This window comes from Anguilla rostrata, chromosome 2 (assembly GCF_018555375.3).
Source record: "Anguilla rostrata isolate EN2019 chromosome 2, ASM1855537v3, whole genome shotgun sequence".
Taxonomy (NCBI): domain Eukaryota; kingdom Metazoa; phylum Chordata; class Actinopteri; order Anguilliformes; family Anguillidae; genus Anguilla; species Anguilla rostrata.
This window is the reverse complement of record NC_057934.1, coordinates 27491515-27511465: the sequence shown is the minus strand read 5'-3', so window position 1 is coordinate 27511465 and position 19951 is coordinate 27491515. Positions and strand designations below refer to the sequence as shown.

At 42.7% G+C, this 19951-nt stretch overlaps 1 protein-coding gene across 3 annotated transcripts in view; it reads right to left on the bottom strand.

Moving 5' to 3' along the window:
• gpr179 (G protein-coupled receptor 179) overlaps positions 1–19951 on the bottom strand; it is a 170863-nt gene that overhangs the window by 38450 nt on the left and 112462 nt on the right. For all 3 annotated transcript variants that reach the window (XM_064321447.1, XM_064321448.1, XM_064321450.1), the window contains one exon: positions 19689–19927. In XM_064321447.1, the coding sequence (XP_064177517.1) occupies positions 19689–19927 (239 nt within the window). The remainder of the gene's footprint in view (positions 1–19688; positions 19928–19951) is intronic.

The window sequence follows — 19951 nt, the reverse complement described above, 5'->3', positions numbered from 1 at the left end:
GATACAATGGAGGTGTATTTGTCCAAGAGAGGTTTCTCAAACAATGAACAAAGAGGTGAGATTCTGAGCCATCTTCTTGGCAGAGCAAAAAGTATTGTCAAAGTAAGCTTGAAAAACAGCTCGTCATCTGGCACAGTTGTTACCCCTGAGACAATCTATACTATACTGAGACGCTATTTTAGCGAAACCCGAGGGTCCTGTCTCTCACTGGCCGAGTTCTATGCCACCCAGGCAGCAGCAAATGAAACGCTATTAGATTACTGGGTTAGGCTGAATACAGATGCCGAAGCAGCTGACAGACACTTGAAGCGCCAGGGAAGCAGAATGGACAATATGGATGCAGAAATAGCAATGATGTTTGTCAGAAATTGCCCCGATCCTAGTCTTGCCTGTGTTTTCAAGTGTAAGCCCATAAGTAAGTGGTCACTCATAGAGGTGCAGGAGGCTACTGATGAACATCAAAGGGAGTACCAAGTGAAAAAGTCAAACACCAACATGGCCAAACCAAATGTCCTCCAGGTAGCCACTGCTGTAACGGCTATTAGTCCTCCAGAACCTGAAGTTGACTATGCCCAAGTGAACACAGTCAAGTGTACCTCGACTAACCCAACCAAGTCAAGTGAAGCAGCTGCTTCAGACCAGAGTGCTCTGGAGCGTGTGCTGAGTATGTTAGAGAGAGTATTAGAGCGTACCAACCAGCCTCCTGATGCTGCTAGACCCAGACCCCAGTTTTCCCCCTCAGATTGTTTCACCCCATGCCGAGTCTGTGGTAACAGCTCTCACTCAACACGAACACACTGCATGAGAGAACGGAGATGTCTAGGCTGTCTAGAAGTAGGGCATTAGCGAAAAGACTGCCGCAAACCCACTGTTGTACAGCAAGGTGGCAGCTCACCTGATCAGGGAAACTAAGTCACTCACACCTGGGAGGGGACAGTGTGAGTGACAATAGTGAGACCCTCAACTTCAGTGAAGAAGACGCACAGTCTGTGTATGCAGGTAGCCTAAAATCTGCCCCACCTGGTACTACTGTATTGTTCCAGAATATAGCCAAGCTTGAAACATCTGACAGTCTGTTCTACACCAATGCACTGGTGAATGATAAAGTTTCTTTGCAAGGTCTACTAGATACTGGCTCCATGGCATGCACCGTTAGTGAAGAGGCTGAGCAGGTGCTTAAAGATGCTGGATTAGCATTGGAGCCCAACTGTGTTCACAATGACATTGTGCTTGTTGGTTGTGGTGGAATTCAAGTCAAGCCCAAATGTATTCATAACCTGAAGATGGAAGTGTATGGCTGCACATTCAGTATGCCTGCCTTAGTGGTCTCTGAGCAGAAAGATCAGCTGATCTTGGGCACAAACGTTATTAAGCACCTCATAAAGCAGTTCAGACAGTCTCCCCACTTCTGGCAAGTTCTGAGCAAGCCTGAGTCCACAAATGCACCTGAGGTCATGCCATTCCTTAACATGTTGTCTGGCATCAACAGATGGAGAGGTGACACACTGCCAGGTTTCATCGGCACTGTCAAGCTGACACAGGCAGTAATTCTTCTCCCAAAGCAAGAACACCTGGTTTGGGGCAAGTTGCCTGCAACTTCACCCCTTTCCGAAGGCAGTGCCATTCTGGTTGAGCCACCAAAAGTACTAACCCATAAGAAAGACCTCATGGTCTGCAGGTTGGTATCCGCCATGAGCGGTGACAGATGGATCCCAGTCAGGATTTTGAACACCTCTGATAAAACCGTCACTCTAAAGCGTCACACCAGAGTGGCAGATGTGTCCACCTGCATAGCCGTTGAGGACATCTGAGCAAAAGCCAGCCGAAAAATTCCAAGTGCAGAGTCAGACAGTAGGCGGTGAGGCGGGTAGCAGCTCCAGTCCCCCTTCTTGCTCCAGTTTTCATAACCGTCTACACGACTTAGGACTGGAGGATCTGGATATTGATTCATGTGAGGTGTCAGACCACTGGAAATCACAACTGCTGGAACTGATTCATAAGTATGATGACGTCTTCTCCAGGGGTAAGTTTGATTGTGGGCTGGCTAAGCATTTTGTCCATCGCATCCATTTGACTGATGAGCGGCTATTCAGACTCCCCTACCGGCGTGTCCCACCAGGGCAGTACCACAAGCTCCGACAAGTTCTTACAGAGATGGAGGAATGTGAGCTCATTCGCAAGTCCAACAGTGAGTGGGCTTCTCCTCTAGTACTTGTATGGAAGAAGAATGGGGAGCTCAGGATATCTGTGGACTACCGCTGGCTAAATGCACGCACAGTCAAGGATGCTCATCCATTGCCCCACCAATCGGACTGTCTGGCAGCTCTGGGAGGTAACGCCATATTCAGCGCCATGGACCTCACCTCTGGCTACTACAACGTCACTATAGCAGAGGAAGACAAGAAGCTGACAGCCTTCACCACACCCATGGGGCTCTACGAGTTCAACAGGCTCCCCCAGGGTCGGTGCAACAGCCCTGCAAGCTTCATGCGCCTCATGATGGGCATATTTGGTGATCAGAACTTCTTGACCCTACTCTGCTATTTGGACGATGTGCTTGTGTGTGCTCCCAACGAAGCCCTCAAGAGGCTTGAAATGGTCTTCGGCAGGCTGCGCTCACATGGATTGAAGCTGGCCCCCAAGAAATGTCACCTACTCAGGAGAAGTGTAAGATTTTTGGGACATGTGATCAATGAAAACGGTGTGTCAACTGACCCTGATAAAGTTAAGGTCATTGTTTCCTTTACAGAGGTCGATCTTATGATTGAGGATGGTGTTACACCCTCCCAGAGAAAGATCAAGTCGTTCCTGGGCATGGTCATGTATTATCAGCAGTTCATCCATGACTCTTCCCGCATAGCCAAGCCGCTGTACACACTGACTGCTGCACCAAAAGGAAAGAAAGGAAATGGACGACGTGCTGTTACATTCAAGAAGTTGCATCCGGATGATTGGAAGGAGGAACATCGCAACTCATTCGAACAGGTGAAAACTGCACTCTTGGAGTCTGTCGTGCTCGCACACCCTGATTTCAGCCAACCGTTCATTCTATCTACTGATGCCTCTCTCGATGGTTTAGGTGCCGTATTGTCTCAGGTCAAAGAGGGTGAAAGTAAAGCACGTCCCATCGCCTTCGCCAGTAAGGCACTCAACCGCGCTCAAAGGAACTACCCTGCCCACCGCCTAGAGTTTTTGGCAATGAAGTGGTCCATTGTTGATAAATTTAGCCATTGGCTAAAGGGACACACCTTCACTGTTTGGACGGACAATAATCTGCTGACCTACATCCTCACCAAGCCAAAACTCGACGCGGTTGAGCAAATCTGGGTATCCAAGTTGTCGCCATACAACTTCAGCATCAAGTACATACCTGGCAGTAAGAACACTATTGCTGACGCTTTGAGCAGGCAGCCGTTTATCAAAGATCGTGTCTGCCAGAGGCTTCTGGAGGAGCCATATGAAGTGCTGTTGGATGAGTCACAGCAAGTCCATCTGGGTGTAGTGCAGGGGGCGTTCAGAGTCAGTACCAACCACCAGAGCGTTGAGTGTCCGCTTTCATCAGAAAAGTTGGAGCGACTCTCTCTGACCAATGACGAAGTATCTGCAGTCTTGACGTGCCATGTTGAGTGGGACCAAGGTTCCAAGAAAAGGGTAGTCTCTTGGCTGGCTCAAGATCTGGAGAAGTTAGCCCCACCGGGTCAAGATGCACTGCCTGTCTTTTCACTCAAAGAGCTCCAAGATGGACAGAGAAGCGATGCCACACTGTCACAAGTCATCCGGTTTGTCACCCGTGGGAGATGGTCGTCAAGAAGGGAGAGAGCTGGACTGTCGTTAACAGTGCTCAAATCCCTGAAACAGTGGCAAAAACTAAAAATGCTTGATGGCATCTTTTACAGAGTGTGGAAGGACTCTCTAACTGGGAAAAAGCGCCATCAGTACATGGCACCCTCCTCCTTGGCTAACCATATTCTGCGTGGGGTTCATGATGATGCTGGCCATCAGGGTCAGACCAGGACTTTGCACTTGGCCAGGCAGCGATTCTTCTGGGCGGATATGGAGCATGATGTCAGAGACTATGTGAAATGCTGCAAGCGCTGTGTTTTCAGCAAGACACTGGAGCCTGAGGGAAGGGCCAAGCTTGAAAGTATCAAGACCACAAGCCTCTCAGAGTTGGTCTGTCTGGACTTCTGGTCTGCAGAGGATGTCCAGGGAAGGAGTGTGGATGTCTTAGTGGCGACAGACAATTTCACTAAAATGGCCCATGCCTTCAAATGCTCTGACCAGTCAGCAAAACAAGTCGCACGTCAGCTGTGGGATAGATATTTTTGCATCTGCGGATTCCCGCAAAGGATCCATGCAGATCAGGGTGCAAATTTCGAAAGCCAGTTGATTCAAGAGCTGTTGCAGATCGCTGGTGTGAAAAAATCAAGAACAACGCCTTATCACCCCATGGGTAACGGTCACACTGAGAGGTTCAATCGAACCTTAGGGAACATGATCAGGGCTCTACCTCCCAGGGATAAGCAGAAATGGCCGCAAATGCTACAGACATTGACCTTTGCTTATAACTGTACAGCTCATGAGTCGACTGGGTATGCTCTCTTTTATCTAATGTATGGACGGATTCCCAGACTGCCAGTAGATGTTATGTTCCACAATGTGGAGAGGGACAATGACATCACAGACTATCAAAGTTATGTCAAGAGAATGAGGGATGACCTAAAAGAGGCTCTTGCGATGGCCCAAGTCAATGCTAGCGTCAGGCTGACCTGTACAACAAAGGGATAAAGGGCACAGACATTGAAGAGGGAGATCAGGTTCTTGTGGCAAACAAGGGTGGACGTGGCCGCAGAAAAATAGCTGACAGGTGGGAGTCTACTCTCTACACAGTGGTCTCCAAAGACTCAAGGTGCAATACTTACCGCATCATACATCCCAACACTGGGCAAGAGAGAGTAGTCCACAGGAACCTGCTTTTGCAAGCTAACTTCTTGCCAGTGGAGGTGGATCATGGAATGGAGTCGTCCTTTGACAGTGGCTCTGAACTAAGTCAGGAATGCAGTGGGGTAGATGGAAGCCTTCTGGTGACTGAGTCTGAGTTTGACTGGTCAGAACGCACTGCCAGATGGGTAACTGAGACTGCTTCTCAGGAAGACTCTCCAGATCGAGAGCAGATGCCTCCTGAACCTCCTCAAGTGTCCCTTGAAAATCTGGAACCAGCCATTCACAAGCCACAAACAAGTGACAGTCCCCGGGTAGATGTGAGTGCTGATACTGAACCAGATGTTTATGTCAGAGAAACTCAGGCTGCCAGTGATGAGACGGATCGTCGAACTGAAACAGACAAGGACAGCCGTTGTGAAACAGACTGGTCATAGCGTGGAACAACCAGAGCCAAGCAACAGTCACCCAGAGAGTCAAGGAGCCGAGGAAAAAAACACTGAAGTAGCTTTAAACCATGACAGGCTATTACCAAGTGACTCAGTCGGTCAAATCAGGACAAGAGTAGGCAGGATTGTAAAGCCAGTTAACAGATTGATCCAGAACATGACACACAAAAAAACACAAACAAGCAATCTGGTCAGTGCGTCTGCCAAAGCTTTATTCATGTAGGTGACACACGGTTGACATATTATTAGGATAAGTCCTAAGGTCATTGAGAATGTGCCTTTCTTTTTGAGTAACAGTAAGCTCAAAAGTAGGGGTACCAGTCATTGCGTCATTGGTATGAGATCGTGTATAGGGCACTTTCTTCAGCAAGTAGATACTAGAAGTCTGGCCAACTTCTTTATGTCACTTTCCCTTTCAGTTGGGAGACACTTATGTCGCATATGGATGTATGTTAGAGAACAATGACAAGTTATGCTAATGTTACCCAGAATTCAACTGTGAACCTATACTGAACAGTTTTGAAGTTCAGGGAGGAGTATGTAGCTGAGTCAATATGTTTGTTTTATTTTTATTTTTTTTGTGAACATTCTCAAAACCAGTGTGTTATATTTTCTTTCATTGGGTCAAAGTTTTGGTATATCGCCAATTTAATATTGAAGGAATGAATGTGCAAATAGCTCCGGTTTACCTATTGTTGCAGGGGGGGCTTTAATTATTGACGCACAATTAGCTGCAGAAGGGACGTAGTTGTAAAAACGCGGCAGAACTTGGACAGCTTTTGTGCTGGTAAGACGTGTTGTGATACTCTCTCTCCTTTGAATAATCTAGCGTGTTTAAAAGTAATATAACCTGGTTTAAAGTGCATGGAAATGTAAAGATACATCATTGCTAATGTTTCCTTGAGTTTGTCATTGAGTTTCGTCAGAAAAACGGACATTATTGCTGTTAGATCTGTCAGAGATTTTCTCCTCAATTGCATATTTCCTAACTCGCTGCAGGTGAATGAGAGAGAGCCTGTTAACACTGTGTGTACTGATCGTGCCCCGTGCTGCTCTTTATAGGTATGTTACCGTGTTAAAATTGTTATCTGTGATATATTTTGTGTACTTTTATGGAAGAACTGCACTGAATGAGTAGCTTGAACTTGGAGGAAAAGATCGGTTTTATTTATTGTGCACTTATTTTTTTTCATTTTGCAAAGATGTTTATGTTTAATTCTATATGTAAAGTGAAGGATAAGACCTCTAGTAAAACAAGTTACATTTTGTTTTAATGGGTATTAATGTTACTCACTGGATATTTGCAATTTCTTTTGTTTTTAATGTAACTATTCATTTCAAATACACATGCAAAGGCATGCATTCTTGTCACTGTGCACTTATTTTATTTGTATTATTTTGTGTAGTACAACAACAAAAAAGGCAGAACTTGGACAGCTTTTGTGCTGGTGAATGAGAGAGAGCCTGTTAACACTGTGTGTACTGATCGTGCCCCGTGCTGTTCTTTATAGACAATTAAAGTGCAGATCCTTCCTGAAGCCTGGTGTGACTGGTCTCCTTGAGCAACCATTCTGCAGCCGCTACACACCTAAAAGAGTTAGAGGTAGAAGCTATCCGGGCGGCATCATTCCTATGTTCCCAGGGTCCTATGTTCCCCAGATTTATATGGCACATAATGAGAACTTGACAAATGGTCCTATGTTCCCAGGGTCCTATGTTCCCCAGCTTTACATGAAATTGTATCTGTGTTCAGTAGATAGAGACAGAGACAATAAATCAATGATTTTCTGTCTTACTCCAGAAAATGATGTCAGCAAGGTCTATCGGCAAACAAATGGCTTCGCTATGCTCAGAAGTCCTCTATAATAATAATATTTTCCAAGAAATTATGAAATAATGTTCACAATGTTTCGTCAAGTGCAGTAGAACTTAGGACCCTGGGAACATAGATACGCTCCTATGCGGGCTGGTAGCAGATGGCAATCGCCTGAATTTGATGTCAGCAGAAACATTCACTTGGTTCCCCTTTTTGTGAGGCAGAGGTGGAAAAGTATTTCTCCATGTTCGAGGGAGTCGCCATCATGCTTAAGTGGCCTAGGGACACTTGCTGCAGTGCGTGCTAGTGGGTAAAGTCCAGGTTGCTTATTCGTCAGTGTCTTTAGAGCACAGCCTCGATTATGAGGTGGTGAAAACCGCAGTGCTTAGGGCATATACCAGAGTAGTACCAGAGGCTTATCGTCAGAAGTTTCGGCAGTATCGGAAAACAGATGGCCAAACCTTTGTCGAATTTGCCTTTGAGAAGGAGAATATATTTGACCACTCGGGTGCTGCCCAAGGGGTTAAGTCGTTTGAGCAAGTCCGTGATTTAATCATCATGGTGGAGTTCAAAATCTGTGTACCTGAGTGTGTTACTTTTGAATGAACATAAAGTAACTCAGGTCGCACAAGCAGTGGTGTTAGCTGACGAGTATACCCTGATTCATCAAAACGTGTTTAACCCCTTCGCGCAAGCCCCTTAGTGGCCTGCATGCCGGTGTGCTGAGATTGCTGAATTCAGTGCTACTGCAACCAAACTATGTGAGGAAACAACAAACTTTGGGTTCTAGCTATATTAGTAGACGATACATGACAACTATGCCAAATACGGAGTGTATGTTTTCCATTTAACAAGCACCTCCTCCCTGCAGTTTCATCTGCAACTATAACTCCCCATGCATGACACATTGAACAATAGCATCCATATTATAGTTCATAAAAATGTTCTTGCACCACCAAAAAAAACAAAAAAAAAAAAAAAAAAAAACACAAAATTCGTATTCCCTCATTGCAACAAGATAAAGCCAACATTAGCCAGACACAATGCCAATATAGCGGGAAAAATGCTGCTCACTGAATAGTGAAATAAACAAGATGAATTCTACTGTAATTACCTGATGAATATCATTCAACTATGAATAGCTGGGACTAAATTTGGAATAAGCATACAGTCTTATAATTGGTTTTACACTTTGACATGTCCCTTAAAATATTCAGCGGTCATTCCTTGTCTTGGATGATCCGTTTGTGAAATATAACTCCATACCATTAAATTACATTACAGGCATTTAGCAGATGCTCTTATCCAGAGCGACAAACACAACTTTTTACATAGCATTTACATTGCATCCATTTATACAGCTTGATATATGCTTAAGCAATGCAGGTCAGGCACCTTGCACAAGGGTACAATGGCAGTGTCCTACCAAATCGAACCTCTGACTTTTAGGTTCAAAGACCAGTTCTTTACCCATTATACTACACTGCCATCCATACCTTGAGATAGCTGTGCATAAAACCACACGTGCTGTTAATTTCACTGTGGTCCTTTTGAGTTAATTCTGGTTTGATTGACAATTGTCAATTGTTAATCCAGTAGCTGTGACAGCATACGCTTTCCAACAATGTATGATGCAACAAATTTCACATTCAGAACAGCAATATAAATCCCAGCGTACCAGGAAGTTGTGTGGCGTCGCCTTGGCTGATGTTTTTTGGAAATTATTGTTGCTCTTGAGAAGTTTAAGCCCCTAAGGCACAAGCCAAATCTTGCCAATCCTTGCCCATTTAGGGGGTACCCTAAAGCTACCCTAGCTTTAGAACTCCAGATCTGAACACCACAGAGACTTGAAAAATGGCTTAAATGAAGCAAGACATTTGTACAATTTACAATACTAACGCAGATTAGTTTATATTCATAATTTTCGAAGAAATAAAGTGCCACAAATGCAATTGTTTTGACAACAAATCAAAATTAAATTTGCACTTTTTAAGTTTGCAATGAAATACTGAGAGATTGCATATATATAGGAGGTTAAGCTATACATGTGCTAGATCAAAAACCTCTTGACCACAAGTTCATAAAATCTAAGGGTGGATATGTAGAACTACTATAGATGTATGAAGCAAAAACTAAGCAGTGTACCCAGCGTCTCCAAATCTATCCAAAATGTCTAAATTATGCATTGCTGTAAATCACAACATATTCACGTATTTCACTACAAATCAACTGTTTTGACTCAAGAAAATCACTGTTGCATAATTTTCAAATGGAAATGACAAGCTTTCTGTCAGTACAATGGTCTAAAATAGCTAGGTGTCCAGAAACATATCCAAAATCTCTCCAAAATTGAATAAAATGCTTTTTGTCCATTATAAAGCATATAAATGAGCCCCTTATGAAGGTTTAAGATGAAACATTGCTATCAGATTTAAAAAAATAATGCAAAAATATTGTCACACAATGCGGTACAGTACCTAAATGTGTAATAATTAACTTGTGTTCTATACTCTGTACTCTCGTATGTTTTCTTGTATGGGGATGGGACAACATGAAAACAATTTTCAACCGTCCACCACGTTTTGGCAATGTTCCAACTCTGACGTCATCACTGTTGCATGCTTCACAAAAAACTATTACACTACCATATAATGCTTACATTACAGTGTGAAATATTCACATTATATAACACCACTAACCTATTTAAAGATACTCAATTTAAAAAATATATATAACGTATATAACCGAAATATTTTGAGCAGTAATACTTGCATAGCAATGATGAAATCTCCTCTATGTTCAGTAGATGGAGACAGAGACAGTATCAATGATACTGTTCTATTCGCTTCTGTTTTACTCCAGAAAACGACGTCAGCTAGGTCTGTCAGCAAACATATGGCTTAGCTATGTCCAGAAGTCTTCAATAATAATAGTATTTTCCAAGAAATTACGAGATATCGTTGACCACGTTTCGTTAGGTGCAGCATATTTTCTGCTAACATAGAGTGAATGCGTAAGTGAATGTGATGCTAAGAATATTTTCTGTTACGCTGACCTATAAAACGCTATTCCAAAAGCAGAATTATACATGTTATACATCGTTAGAAAGCTTATACTCTCACCTACTGAATAAATTAATAGTTAATCAAGCCAGTCTGTACTAGAAAGGGCGACGACGCCGTAAACAACACGTGTGGTATTACGCACAGCTATTTTGGAAGATACCCAGGCGTCACGAATGCGCGTATATTTCCCAAACGAATTGTCCAAGACAATATATGACCACGCAGTCTCAAAAGAGACATCTCTACACGTAAAACCAATGGTAAGATTGTATATTTATTCAATATTTAGTCCCAGATATTGACTGTAGAATGAGATGGTATCATTTTTAAAAACTTTTTCTGGTTTATTTTGTTATTCAGTGAGCAGCGTTTTCACTGCTGTATAGGCATATCTTAGGGCTATTGTCGGGTTTATCTTGTTGCTATGACGGAATATGATTTTTTAGTGGTGAAAGAATATTTTTCTGAATGCCAAGATAGACAATATTGTCCATTATGTCAAGGGTGGGGGGTGTTTTGCAAATGAGACTGCAGGGAGGGGGTGCGTGTTAAATGAACGACCAGAGCGACAATGGTGGGGCTGCGAAACTCCGTTTTCGGCATAGTTGTCGTGTATCGTCTACTAATGAAACTAAAACAACGCGTTTCTGTTTTTATCTCACACTTTGGTTGCAGTAGCACCGAATGTTTGAGTTTAGTAATCTCGGCACGCCGGCGTGCCGACCACTAGGGGCTGTGCGCTGAGAGGTTAAGCATGGCTAAAGCATACCCCTGCCTAGGGGATACTGATTTCTAGAGCGATTCGGAAGAGAAGAGCGAGGGAGGCTTTTCTGAGCCCGACAGCATTGATTCTCTCCTGGAGGAAGCATATAAACACGGCAAAGATGCGGTCCTCGACAAGTATTACTTTCCGCAGTTATATATGTTTTTTCACTCTACCTTTGCCATTGCCATATTTTTGATATAGCTAGTGGTTATAGTCGACAGCTGTTCACCTTTGCTAATAATGCTGAGCATATTTGTATTAAGGTTCTTACTAATGGATGTTATAGTCATGTAGTTAGCGTAGTGGCTCATTGTGGTCAGCTTTGCCAGAATTCATACTCACAATGAATAAATTTACTGTTTTTCAAGAGGTTAGCACTATTCTCTAATAAGGACATTTCACATACTGTACATGTTATGTTTCATGCGCCAATTTGTGGCTAAACTGGAATACTGCCAGCATTTTCCTGATGGAATTTAATCTTTTTATTGTACGTAAGGTAGACAGATTGGTATTAGTGTCTCTATGGGCTATACTTCTCCCCTGGGGGATAGAAAATAATTATTGTGTGTGCTGATATGTACTGGATGAATGTAAAGTTGAACCGATTATAAATAGCAATGTTTGTGACAGGCCATGCAACAAAAGATTACACACTGTAGAGTACTGAGTAAAAGTGTTATTGAGGTGCCTGAGTGTGATTACATATTTTGGTGTTTGTACCAATTTGTGTTATAATGCTTTTGCATTATGACATTTGTACCCATTCCAAAATTTCACTATTTCTGCAGGGATGAATATACTGGACCCTCCACTGCCCTCTGCTGCAACTCCCTCTCCTGCTCCTCAGGCCTGCAAGACTGGCGCTGCTGCCACTGTTACTGCTGCTACTGCTGCTCCAGCTCCTGTGTCATCTCCTCCTCTCACCCGAGCCTGCAGGGCTATCTCAGCTACTGCTGCCACTCCAGCATTTGTGTCATCTCCACCTGTCCCTTGAGCCCGCAGGGCTACTTCTGCTTCCGCCCCTGCTGCACGCCCCTGTAGAGATTCAGAGGCTGCTGTTGGTTCTTCTACTGCTGCTTGTCCCCACAAGGCTTCAACAGGAACAAGTGAGGCCAAAAAAGAGCCACAGTGCCTGATTTTGAGGGGGAATGTTAGGACATCAGTGTTGAGGATGAGGAGCCTCATCAGTTCCCCTTCTGCCCTAAGAGGACCCCTGGAGTTCAGCTTGATGTCACTAAGGAATACAGCCCCTTGGAACTGTTCCAGCTGTCCTTAGCAAAGAGGCTATTTAAGTTCTTTGTGACAACACCAACAAGAATATAGCACAAGCAACTTCAGAGGAACAGAAGCAGTGGACAGATTCTAACAGCACGCTGCACTATCTGTTCATTGTCATTTAATAGGGTCTGTTGAGACCCCATTCTCTCTCAGGAACTGTGGAGGACAGACTGGTTTTACAGTCTTGCCTTTCCACCAAGTGTGATGCTGGGCTACAGGTTTGCTGCCATCAGTGCCTGCCTTCACACGAGTGATCCAGCAGCAGACATCCTCAATGACCAGCTGAGAGGGCAACCTGGTTATGATGCCCTGTTCTGGGTGAAGCCACTGCAGGACCAGATCCTCACAGCATGCAGGGCTTTTTACCACGCACATCAGAACCTTGCCATCGATGAGCGCATGGTAGCCATGAAAGTGCTGTACGGGATGAAGCAGTTTACGAAATGGGCCTTCAAGCTGTTTGTCCTGGCTGACAGCAAGACTGGCTACACAAGCGACTTCAGCATCTGCCAGGGAAGATCGCTCATGCCTGGTGGAAATGGGCTGAGTTATGACACTGCCATGAACCTGATTTTGGTGCCGTGAAACGGCTATTTAACTACTTAGTAATGTAGAATTTTCTTATGTAATTTTGTGTTGTTATGTGATGTGTCAGCTAACATTAGTCATTGAACATAAAATGAAATAGGCTATCCTAGTTGTTGTGCTAGCTAGCTAGCTATCTCAATCATCCCAAATGCAAGTTAACTGGCCAACAAACTTAATGCAAGCTAATTGTAGTTGACATTGACATTATGTAAGGAATAAACCACATTGTACATTATTTTCCGTTATTGGAAAATAATGTACGACGGGGGTGGTGATGCGGCCGAGGCGATGCCTTTTATTTTATTTTCCAACGAGACAGCCTGGAGGGGTTTATTCCACTTACGCAACAGGTTATGAACAATGACTATACATGGTTTTAAAAAAATATTTATAGATTTTTATCGACTTAATCACCTGAAATTGAAATATTCTTCTGCGGCCGTTTGGGCATATTATTTTACCGTTGTCAAGCAAAACTCTGGTTGGTAGTTCTATTTGGACCGTTGTTATGCAAAAACCCTGGTTGGTAGTTCTATTTGCACTATTTGCAAAAACCTCTGGTCATTAATTCTATGAAAACAATGATTCTGTCTAGAAAAAATAGTTCCTTCTCATTTTATACTATACAATTAGCACCAATTTTGGTCATTTCTGTCATTACATTATTTAAGAAAACTACATGAAACCATAACTCAATCAAATTCATCTCCCTAGCTCTGTCTTGCTTTTTTAAATGGTGCGGTCACGCAGTGTATACAGCGTTTTTCCAAGACCCTCTGAAACCGGGTTTGAATGCCAGCTAGCTTTATGATTCGCCGCATAGACCTTATAAAAATATGGACGAAATGATCATGATGTCACCCACTGATTTGCTATGGTTAGTGCTCACTGGCACATGAAGCCCAAACTAGGGCGCAGCCATTACCCGTTGCAACCAACGCAAGAGCAGTGGAGCAAAAGAAAAATGGTGAAAATTTGATTTCACCAACAACATATACAAATTATAAAAGACGAGACTTTATGAGAATCTGGAACTGAACTGAAACCCCGAAATGGTCAGAAATCACGTTTTGACATAGAACTTTGTTTATCTGAAAATGTCTCAAATGTATTAACCGAAAGAACTGGAGAGAAGAATCCTTAGAATAGCAGTTAGTACAGTTGAACGCAGCACCCAACATTTTTGGACCTTGGACTTAAAATGGTGAGATCGTAGCTAGCTAATCGGAATAAAATGACACAACATCACACCTGCTGCTGAAGCACTCTGCCTGGCTGCGAGGATGGGGAAATCCTTATGGAGTCATACGGTAGTAGAACAAGCCACTTTGCACGCACTGAAATTAACCCAGATTTGGGAATTTTGGCAGAATTATTTTTAAAAATCAGACCCACGGAAGACATTACAAAGGATGGGATTAACTAGTTAAACCATCATTTCTTGTGTAAAAACTTTATTGACTTTATATTTCCTTAGAGAAAATTGGCCTCTTTTCAGGCTTTCCCCATTGACTTCACATTGGGTGGGCGGGGTTTCAAGTTCTTTTTGCAACCAGGCGTTGCAGTTCACTCTGTAGCCACTGGGGTAAAAGGCTTCACTCATAGAGGCGAGTTGTTGGCGCTTGGTTCGCCGTCACTTGTCACCTAGCTAATATTAAAATTCATCTGGGTTTTAGGTCAAAATGGTCTCACGGCATGCTTTTTATCCCGGCTAGCTAGCTAGCTAACTACTGAATTATATTCAAAACAGTGGTTACTATAAACGCAATCGTTAACAAAGATACAGAAGAAAATGCGTCCTGTAGCCATGAGGTAAATGCGGAACGCTTATTCTACTGTCCAAGTAAGGGACGATTCCGATTTGCGGGATGGTTGGCAACCATAAATAAAGCTAGCAACAGTAACTAGAAATGTGATTCAACGTTGCGATCAATTGTGAAATTGGACATTGAAAAGGGGAGGGGATGTAACAACAATTCAAAAGCGAAAGAATAATGTTGCTGTTTAAACTGCTTTAGAATGCTGCATTTTGTAGCGCATTGATTTTAGAACGGTATTGCTACGCCTCTATTTGCCACACTTGCAGTTCTCCATAATGATGGATGGCACTAGAGATCAGTCAGGAAAAGAGCAAGAGGCATTGTGCTTAAGGTATGTTGACCATGATTTGGTTGTGCACAAGGAATTTATTGGCCTGTATGAGGTTTCATTGACCACTAGAAAATCTGGCGAGGGTGGTGAAGGATGTATTGCTACGCCTCAATTTGCCCATCACAGGCTTACGTGGCCAGGCATATGATGGAGCAGCAAACATGGTGGTAAATATTCAGGGGCACAGGCCATCATTCGAAGTGAGCAACCTCTTGCTCCATATGTGCACTGTGGTGCACACTGTGTGAACCTTATCACCCAGCAAGCCTGTACTGCCTCAGCTGCTATTTGCAACTCCATGGAATGGGTTCATGAGTTGGGAATTTTATTTGGCCAGTCAGGCAAGCTGAAGGATATCTTTAAGGGAATCGCGAACATTGGGGAGGGGCCACAGCAGGCTATTAGACCTCTTTGTCGGTGGACAGTTCGCACAAGTGCCATACATGCTGTGCTGAACCAATATGAGCGTGTATTGTGTGCTTTGAGTGAGAGGGCAACAGGTGACTCAGATGCAGCAGGCAGGGCACAGGGCTTGTATGATAAATTTCAGCAGGGAAATGTTGTTCTTGGTCTTTTGCTTGCCTTACAGACAACAGAGGAGTTGGAGAGACTCAATGTTTCCCTCCAGCGCAAAACACAGACTATAGATGGCATGTTTTCTGCTGTTGCCTCTGTAAAAGACACTTTTGCAAAAAAAAAAGAAACCCAGATAGTTTCCAAACTGTTCACACCAAAGCATCACAGATGTGTGAAATGCTTGGTCTAACTCTAATTGCATCTCCACGTGTCCATAGGCCACCTACATGTACATGCATCCCCCTGTGAGTATTACAGAACAGAGTTCTACAAAGTCCTTGATGTTGTGGATATGCAGATTAGAGAACGATTTGAGCAGGAAGGAATGCGAATGATCAGAAATCTGGAGCAAGTCAACTGGAGAGGTACATGATGTTGTGCAAAAGTACCCAGAGCTCAATCCAGAATGCCTGAAGATACAACTAACAATGTTCAGAACCAAGCATAATTTCCAGTCCAGCAGTGACGTTGTTGGTATTCTTCAGGGGATGTGTCCGCAGGTCCGTGGCCTCTTTGATCAAGTTGAAGCACTTGTGAGATTGCTTATTGTTGTCCCGGTGTCATCAGCTGAAGCGGAGAGAGGGTTCAGTGGGCTCCGGAGGCTGAAGACATGGCTCCGGAGCACTATGACACAAGCACGCCTGAACAGTGTGGCTGTGTGCCATATTCACAAGAAAAAGCTTGACAGGAATGTTGGACAGGAAGGCAGAATTTGTTTCTTGTAAAGACAATAGAAGAAGCACCTTTGGATGTTTTGAGCAGATGTAGGCAATTTGGGCAATCTTTGCCTTTGCTTACTAAAAAAATTCAGGGGCATGTTCATATACTCAGACATTCCACCCCCCCCCCCCCCCCATAATTGTATTTTAAAGGGCAGCAATGCTAGGCAATATTTAAAATGTTATTTCTGACACTGGTTTTCAGTAAAGTACTGTTTTAATAATGTGAAAGCCGCTTCAATTTCAATTGGCTACTGAAGAAGTCCACCCACTGACACTGGTTTTGAGTTTTGACATTTTCAATACATAGGGCTATATGAGGATATGTGAGTGAGGATTTTTTTGTTCGTTTGTTTTAATGTGAAAGCTGCTGTGTTCTTGCTAACTTCAATTGGGTACTGAAGAAGTCCACCCACCTTTAAACTGTGGCCTTAATACTGTATATTTGATATAGTCTTATAAGTGATATTTTCTGACCTATTGTTAGAAATTGTTTTCATTTTTTCATATTTTCAAAAATGCCAAGTTACTCATACATACAAGACATACACTATCACTCATTCATTCAAACTGGCAAAATCTATGCCTGCCATTAAAAGTATTGATATCAAAATGACGCCAAGTTACTGTACTACAAACAATCCTGCCTCACCGAAATTAAATAAATAAATACTGTATTCCAAAGCAATGCTACCCAATGTTTCCTCAATTGTTTGAAGTCACTTGGCCCTGTGTGTATAAGCATACAGTACATGGACAGGCCAAACATGTGTGGATGGGTTTGTAAGAGTGAATATTGATGGAATAGGCGTCAGTATGTCCAATTTGTATTGGTATGTATGTATTTAGCTGCCCAGCCTTTCTATTGCATGAATGATTGTATGTTTTTTGGTATAAATGTTTGTTTGTAAATGTGAATGTAACATGCTGCGAGGGAAATGTGCCCATGGGGATAAAGAAGTATTCTATGTATTGTATGGCATAAGGCGTAACTTGGCTGGATGGCATACCTGCCATCCCAATCTTGATCAAGATACTTTGACCCAGAATCAGGGTCCATCTGCCAGGAAGAACTTGGCCACAACTGAATCCAGTAGGACAATAATCTTACGCATACCTCAAAATCAGCTAAAGAAAAGGTTAATTGGCCACAAAATGATGCAATTGGCTATTTCGGTTTCCAGGCTTGAACCAAATGAAAAAAATGTTTCAGAAATGAATTTATATATCTTTTTTAATTGTTACCTAGTTTGATTTCACTGAATTATTATTAAAGTACACATTATTAAATATTTTGAGTTCAACAATTTGTATAGCTCAGGACTTATATTTATTTTTTGTCTCATCCACTTTTTGAGGGCAAAATCATGCCAGATTAAGTACTTCATAGTTTATTAAGATACTTGGCATTTCAATAACACGTTTTTAGTTTGAACTTACCTTTGTGACATTTTTTCACTTTAATTGTCCCTCAGTGATAGGCCCTGAGACATTAGCCGCTGTAAAAACTACTGTGGCTCAGTAAAGGAGAAGAGTACCATTAAACAATATACAGTCCCCTCCAAAAGTATTGGAACAGCAAGGCCAATTCCTTTGTTTTTGCAATACACTGAATACATTTGGGGTTGAGATAAAAAGATGAGCATGAGACAAGAGTTCAGAATTTCAGCTTTTATTTCCTGGTATTTACACCTAGATGTGTTAAACTACTTGGAACATAGCACCTTTGGTATCAGACCACCCAATTTTTAGGTGAGCAAAAGTATTGGAACAGAGAGTATTTAAGTAAATGAAAGCAAATAACACTTAATATTTGGTAGCATATCTCTTGCTTGCAATAACTGCGTCAAGCCTGCGACCCATTGACATCACCAAACTGTTGCATTCTTCTTTTGTGATGCTTTTCCAGGCTTTTACTGCAGCCTCTTTCAGTTGTTGTTTGTTTCGGGGGGTTTTTCCCTTCAATCTCCTCTTCAGGAGGTGAAATGCATGCTCAATTGGGTTAAGGTCTGGTGATTGACTTGGCCAGTCTAAAACCTTCCACTTTTTCTCCCTAATGAAATCCTTTGTTGTGTTGGCAGTGTGTTTTGGGTCATTGTCTTGCTGCATGATGAAGTTCCTCCCAATTAGTTTGGACGCATTAAGTCGGCAGGCATAATGTTTTTGTAGACTTCTGAATTCATCCTGCTGCTTCCAATCATGAGTTACATCATCAATAAAGATTAGTGAGCCCACTCCAGAAGCAGCCATGCAAGCCCAAGCCATGACACTTCCTCCACCGTGCTTCACAGATGAGCTTATATGTTTTGGATCATGAGCAGATCCCTTCTTTCTCCACACTTTGGCCTTTCCATCACTTTGGTAGAGGTTAATCTTGGTCTGATCAGTCCATAAAACTTTGTTCCAGAACTTTTGTGGCTCATCTCTGTACTTCTTTGCAAATTGTAATCTCATCTTCCGATTCTTACTACTGATGAGTGGTTTGCATCTTGTGGTATAGCCTCTATATTGCTGCTCTCTAAGTCTTCTTCGAACGGTTGATTGAGATACCTTCACCCCTGTCCTGTGGAGATTTTTTGTGATGTCACTGACTGATGTTTTGAGGTTTTTCTTCACAGCTTTCACAATGTTTCTGTCATCAACTGGTGTTGTTTTCCTTGGTCGACCTGTTCGATATCTGTTGCTCAGTACGCCAGCGGTTTCTTTCTTTTTCAGGACGTTCCAGGTTGTCGTACAAGCTATCCCCAATGCTTGTGCAATGGCTCTGATCGATTTCCCCTCTTTTCTAAGCTTGCTTTTCTCCCAAGGACAGCTCTCTGGTCTTCATGTTAGTTTATCTTTTATAACACAAATGCAGTTTTCACAGGCAAAACCCAAGGCTAAAACCAAGAGTAGACATTCAGAACTATTTATTGTTTAACCAATCAATCTAACAGGACACATCTGGGCAACAAGAAACACCTGTCAGTCACATGTTCCAATACCTTTGCTCAAAAATTGGGTTGTCTGATACAAAAGGTGATATGTTCTAAGTTGTTTAACAAATCTAGATAAAAATACCAGGAAATAAAAGCTGAAATTCGGATCTGTCATCTCATATACATCTTTTGACCTCAAACTCAATTGTCTTCAGTGTATAGCAAAAACAAAGGAATTGACCTTGCTGTTCCAATACTTTTGGAGGGGACTGTATGTACATATTATGTATACCTATTGCAGTGTTCTTTTTGGAAAATATTGCAATATTTTATATTACAAGAAAATAAAGACAGGATTGGCCCCCCACTATCAGTTGCCAGAAAATTATCCTGGCAATAGAAAAATAATTACACTCACCTAAAGCCATCATGTAGTCCCATCGGTCCAGATCACACAAGGTGAAGCTCTGTCCTTCCGATGTGGTGGAGGTTATCAGCAAGGGAACATTGCGGTCACGATTCTGTAGTGCTCCAGCCGTCCAGGCAGACAAGAACCAGCTGACCGTCAGTATAATAACACCCAGCTGCCTCAACAGCTGCATGCTGGACATGTAAGAGACCCTCTGGGCCGTATGTGACAGGAACACCTTCAAGACTCTTCAGAAACAGAAACATATATCT